This window comes from Argentina silus, assembly GCF_951799395.1.
Source record: "Argentina silus genome assembly, chromosome: 20".
In the NCBI taxonomy this organism is placed as follows: Eukaryota; Metazoa; Chordata; class Actinopteri; order Argentiniformes; family Argentinidae; genus Argentina; species Argentina silus.
In genome coordinates, this window is record NC_139674.1 from 15,128,475 (window position 1) to 15,134,690 (window position 6,216).

General features: G+C 43.1%; 1 protein-coding gene across 2 annotated transcripts in view; it reads left to right on the top strand.

Annotated features, from left to right (window-relative positions):
• The first annotated feature begins 2,408 nt into the window (after positions 1–2,408).
• irak3 (interleukin-1 receptor-associated kinase 3) overlaps positions 2,409–6,216 on the top strand; it is an 8,113-nt gene continuing 4,305 nt past the window's right edge. Inside the window, exons 1-9 of one of the 2 annotated variants that reach the window (XM_083692358.1) lie at positions 2,409–2,797; positions 2,896–2,998; positions 3,161–3,343; positions 3,817–3,878; positions 4,028–4,097; positions 4,847–4,998; positions 5,126–5,190; positions 5,535–5,649; positions 6,064–6,182. In XM_083692358.1, coding sequence (XP_083548484.1) covers positions 2,896–2,998; positions 3,161–3,343; positions 3,817–3,878; positions 4,028–4,097; positions 4,847–4,998; positions 5,126–5,190; positions 5,535–5,649; positions 6,064–6,182 — 869 coding nt within the window. In that variant the 5' untranslated portion in view covers positions 2,409–2,797. Of the gene's footprint in view, positions 2,999–3,160; positions 3,344–3,816; positions 3,879–4,027; positions 4,098–4,846; positions 4,999–5,125; positions 5,191–5,534; positions 5,650–6,063; positions 6,183–6,216 lie in introns of both variants that reach the window. The other variant, XM_083692357.1, reaches the window with a different exon arrangement.

Sequence of the window (6,216 nt, forward strand, 5' to 3'; positions counted from 1 at the left end):
ATACTGTGAAACTTTGGTATTGCGCAATAATCTGACATTTACAACTAATCAACATTTTCTGGGGAAGTTAGCCGTCTCCGTCCCTGCTAATTATTCAATTTTAGACGCTTGCATCTCTAATTGTTCTTTAAACAGGATGTGTTGAAGGGCAAAACCATCTCTGAACAGCCTAACGTGCTTCAAACATTGTTGCTTCTTTTCTGATGTCAGTAAGTATGAGTAAATGTCATATCTTTCACTTTATTTTGATGAGTTTTTTAATCAAAGAAGCAAAATAGCTAAAAAGCTACTACAGTATAGATAAGTAACTTTGTTTTGATCTGAGATTGACTGTATGTCGACAACAGTCCAACAGCGCCATCCACTGGAGAAACACATTTCTTCAGTTATCGAATTGTATATGAACACTCACCGGCCACTTTAGGTACACCTTGCTAGTACTGGGTTGGACCCCCTTTTGTAGCCCATCTGCTTCAAGGTTCGACGTGTTCAGAGATGGTCTTCTGCATACCTTGGTTGTAACGAGTGGTTATTTGAGTTACTGTTGCCTTTCTATCATCTCGAACCAGTCTGGCCATTCTCCTCTGACCTCTGGCATCAACAATTGAAACAAACGTTAATGTGTCATTCATCACACCAAAATATTTTCAGACTACACACACGCACAGGCACACACAAGTTCAAATATTAGAGTTGGATATTAGAATATTAAATATTAGAGTTGAATATTAGAATATTAAATAATGGAAATAAACAGTTGTAACTGAATGTTTATTTTTATTTTCTGGTTCAAGGAGTTAACAGACTAATGACGGTCAAAATGCAACAAAATGCAAAATTCAACACAATCTTCAGCGAGGTCCGCTCAGCACAGATCCAATACAAAATACACCTAGAATTAATAAGATCTTCAGCTCTGCCCTCGTAAAATGAACAGTACTCTTTATATACAGTATATTGGTTAACAACTAAATTGGTACAGTTGGTAATGTAGCCCTTTGAGGAAGGTGTGCCCTGATAAGGGATGAAAAGGGAAAGAAATACAGTAACAAAATGAAGACAGATTGCAAGACAGAAAACAAACAATTATAAGATTTAGGTTGGTTATGGAAGCTCATAACTTAAAGCAGTGTTTCTCAAAGTGTGGGGCGCGCACCCCCGGGGGGGCGCCGAGGCATGACGGGGGGGCGCGAGCGACCAGAAAAAAAAAAAGGCGGAATGCGGAACCAGCGTGCGGAACTATTGTTTTGTGTAACCGGACGCTATTTTTTAGTTCCGCCTCCCTTAGTTACTGTTGCGAGGCGGGCTCTTTAAAGAGCTGTCAAACGAGCCGCAAACTGTGTCTTTCTGAGTGGAAACATGGAGAAGTGTTTAAAAGAACTGATAATGACGCAAACAGGTGTGAGGGCACCGTTATTAAAAAACCAAGGCAAGAAAATATGACGAAGCTTATCTTGCTCTTGGCTTCACATCGACTGTGGTGGGAGGTGAGGAGAGACCCCTGTGTGTCTTATGTCTGAAAGCTATTGACAAATATAGCATGTTAAGAGGCTGCACTTGAAAATTTAATAAAGCACCTTTTTATGACTAATGGAGAATAGTTATTGAGTTATTGAAGTACTTTTGAGAAATAGCACATAGACTTGTGTAGTAATCTAGCGAACTTTAATTATTACTGTTCAGGCGAAGTGATTGTATTGTATTTTTCTTTGTTTTTGAAAAATAGTCTCAAGATTTCAATAAATTTCATGAGACCCATTTCATGACTCTTTTGTTGGGGCGAGGGGGGGCCCCCAAAAAATATTTCCTCCAAAGGGGGGCCTGACAGAAAAAGTTTGAGAACCACTGCCCTAGACACAGTACAGTACAGTTCCCCCCCCCCCCCCCCCCCCCCCCCCCCCCCACCCAACACAGCTCCCATCCACCCAACACAGCTCCCACCCACCCTCCCAACACAGCTTCACAGGCCCCAGACACGGTACAGCTCCCACCCTCCCACCCACCCACCCAACAAACACAGCTCCACACGTGAGTTTTAAATTGAGTCTCTAACACAACAAAATGTGGAATAAGTCAAGGGTCTGAATACTTTCCAAAGGCACTGTATGTTGTTAATAGGTGTCAGCTGCAGCATCACAAAGCGTTTTTTCTCAAAACTGTTTTTGTGGTACCCACAAGCTAGGATGTTTGTTAGACAGATGAAGGGAGGAGACTGCTTCAATACACTTGGGAGGAACTTTTGTTCAATTGATTGCTGGGTGTCCACGGTCTTTCCTTCCTTACCCATGGGTTATAGAGATCAGTGTAAAAAAGTAAAAGAGTGCCACCTAGTGGCCATTAGTGTTAACCGTGTTGGTCACGACAGCCTGAACTCTCTCAGTCAACAGTCTGTGCGGAAGGTGAAACAAGGCAAAAGAAGGAGTCAGAGGCTAATCAGTAAAAATATTTTAAAATATCCCTTTATAGTTTTCATAGTTAGGTGATGCAACATGTGCCTTGAGTCACGTACGCCTATTCTTTATATTGACCTAAAATGGAAACGTTTATTTCAACAGCCTGGCTCAGACACTTTGTTAAACTGAGGAATGGGGCTAGGAAAATGTAAATGTACGTCGCCTTTCGGACACGCAACACTGAACAGCAGACAATTAAATGTAGTGGTTTGTTGCTGGTATGATTTCCACAGGTATGACTGCGTGAAGGCAGTCATACCTGTGGTAGGAAACTATTTTTTTGTTGTTTTTCCGTCGCTCGTCACAACTCTGCCTGCCTTCTACGCTTCGGGGGCGGAACTTGGGTATTTCCAGAATTCAGCAATGCTCTGCCAGAACCTGGACTTGCCTCGGTGTTGTCTGACGGTGAAATCATTACTCCATTATTACATCTTATTTGCAGATGGACTCATCTATGTACTTGTACGACGTTTCCCCGTCTCTGATAGAGACATTTTGTAAGATAATCGACACAGGCGATGACAGCCTTGGATGGCGAGGGCTAGGTGAGAAACCACACTTTTTGCGAGTTTTGTCAAGTTGAAGATAGCGTTGACCAGTTAGCTGATAACATCACCACACATTCATGTGTCAACCACACCAGTTGTTATTTACCTTGTGCCTACATTGAGATCGTTTCCCTCCGTTTGTTTCTCTGTAACTTTCAGCTGCGCGTATTGTGCCAAGTTGGTTGGAGGTGCGTCGCACCGAGAGGCTGGAGGCGGCGGGCAGGAGCCCCACACGGGAGCTGCTGTGGTCCTGGGCTCAACAGAACACCACGGTGGGGGACCTTCTCCACGTACTGGGGGACATGGGACATTATAGGGCGCTGCAGCTTTTTCAGCCTCAAGGTAAGGTATTACGGTAGTGATTAGACATGGGTCTGTGACATTCGTGTACTAAATGAATATACAGTGTATATTCTACATCTGCATGGTATTAGCTGACGTATACCTACTGTAGTGTACAGGATCTGTCACGGTTTCTTACAGTAAGGCCAATGCAACACATACAGTACGGTAAAATTATGTCACAGACACAACTAAAAGATCAGTGTGAATACAAGAGCTTACAAAACAGATGTTAGAAGTATTAATTAAAAAGAAAAACAAGTTATAAATAAGATAGGTCCAACAAGTGAGTCTTCTTTGGTGATTTAAAAATGGACACTCTGACTTCTGACTCTACTGACTTCACTTTTGCCACTGACTTCCTCTTTTACTGTGCATGCTTTGGTGTCAACAAAACACCAACAAAACAATAGTTGCTGTTATTGATACAGAAATCAAGAAAACATAATGAAATGTTGTTCTTTCACTTTCAGACACAAAGTGTTCTTTCCCCAGTGAAGGACCACCAAAGGCAAAAGACCCCCCCCCACCCCTGGTAGGCCCATGGTGTTGCTACAAGTCCTGTGGCAACTATTATTGTTTCAAGTGTTGACATTGATCATTTCCCATGTTAAGAGACAATAAGGGACTTAACGTTACGTATTTGCGTCTAATGTTGTGATGATGTCATCTTCTTCTTCACAGTCTTCCTCACCTGACACTGTGTACATTCATACTGTTAGGATTCAACCCGATCATCTGCCAGGTGTTGAAGGTACTTTATATAAAGTGTTTTATGTTTTTTGAGTTCCACGTTTATTACGATACGCACATGGTTGTTTACATGATAAACTGAAATACATGAGTATTTACACAACACATTATAAGATTAAAAAAAATCCACTGTAGTCAACATACACATAGACAACGAAATATGTACATAAAGGTGCATTTTTTACGTCCACAATTTGTAGGCCTGTCCATGTCCATGCATAGATAACTGTGAAAGATGTGTTTATTTTTTTGTGTTCATTCATGCTATAGACTCCATCACACCGTCTGATATTGGCTCCTAACTCACCAATACCAAAGAGTTCCGGAACACTCACCACCACCTAGAGTGTTCCAAGTGTTCTATGTGGTGTTTACCTAGCAACAACACTTTGATTGGCTACAAAATGAAGCATCATGATTTATGCATTTTTGGTGAATAAAGTCACCCTTGGCGCTCTTGATTGTTGGCAATTTGGGCGACTTTATTCACCTTCAGCGATAAATGAGTCCTCACCATGTGTTTGAGACAGTCATGTGATCCAGTTGACTGATTCATCCATTGACTAATAGTGTATTAGCGGTGAGGTCATCGGCTGGAATACCTTTCACGAACTGCAAAACTTCTGGGTTCCTTCTTTGACTTCACTTCAGAATAGTTGAATTGTTCATTGAGGATGTCTGAAGGCATATGAATTAATCTGGGTTTTTATTTTTATTATTAAAAAAAATATTCCCAATTTTTCATTCCAGGTAGAAACCACAAGCTTGTCATCACGTACTTGGATGTCGTTGAAGGGACCAGACATTTTCACCACGATATGAAGATTTCTGAAGGCAGCTTTTCAGAAGTTTACAAAGGAGTGAAGGGATCTGAAGCCTTCGCTGTCAAGCTCTTTAAACAGGTCCTATAGTAATACCTTCCTCTACAACGGAGAACTCTGAATAGTATTCATTTCTTTCTAAAATAACTGACTCGGTGTACAGGGAGAAAAGAGGACATTTTGTTTATCTTCTTTGGTCTTTCCTCAGGTGAAGAAGGCTTCGTGGAGGAACTTGTGGGACCTGTTCAGAAGAGAGATGGAAGTTCATCACCTGTACGTCTGAACTCCTCCAGTTTAGATTGTTGAATTGATTCACTGTGTCTCTGTAATCCGTATGACCATATCTGTTTACATATCCAAGTTTATAGTTTCTATTCTCATATGACTGCTAGGGAGGCTGGTGGAGGTAGAAATCAGAGGATGGGCTGAAGGTAGAAATCGGAGGATGGGCTCACTGTAATGCATGGAATGGAATGAGGAATGGTATCAAACACACACACACACACACACACGTTTGATACAATTCCTCATTCCATTCCATGCTTTACAATGAGCCTGTCCTCCGATTTCTGCCTCCCCTGGCCTCCTGTTTGCTGATCATCATCACTGTATTCCAGCTACCAGCATCCTAACATCGTGGAGCTGTTGGGTTGTTTCTCTGAAGGAGACCGGTACTGTCTGGTCTACCCCTACCTCCCCAACGGATCACTGTCCCACAGACTACACGACCAGGTGAGCTGTAACACACACACACACACACACACACACACACACACACACACACACACACACACTAAGTTCTGCCTTCTGGTGAACACAATTTCACTTCATTGTTCAAATGTCTGTTTGTCGTCACTGCACTGGGAAGTTGGCCTTTTCACGGTCCGTCACCACAACATGGCGGACATGTTTGCCGGTGGGAAACCATTTGCCACTTTGTTGTTAAAATGTCTGTTTATCCGTCACCATAGCAGCAGGCTGTGTACTGTATGTGCAGTGTTTATGGTGACGTCTCCCCCTCTCTGCCTCTCCTCTGTCCCCCTCTCTCTCCCCTCTCTGTCCCTCTCTGTCCCTCTCTGTCCCCCTCTGTCCTTCTCTTCTCCCCCTCTCTGTCCCTCTCCTCTCTTCCTCTCTCTCCCTCTCTAGGACGTAGAGTCCTCCCTGACCTGGCAGGAGCGTCTGGACATCATCAAGGGGACAGCGAAGGCCGTCCACTACCTCCACATGGCCCAGCCGTGCGCCGTCATCTGTGGCAACATCACTAGGTACTGGACAGGGGAGGCTGGTGGAGGACAGTGG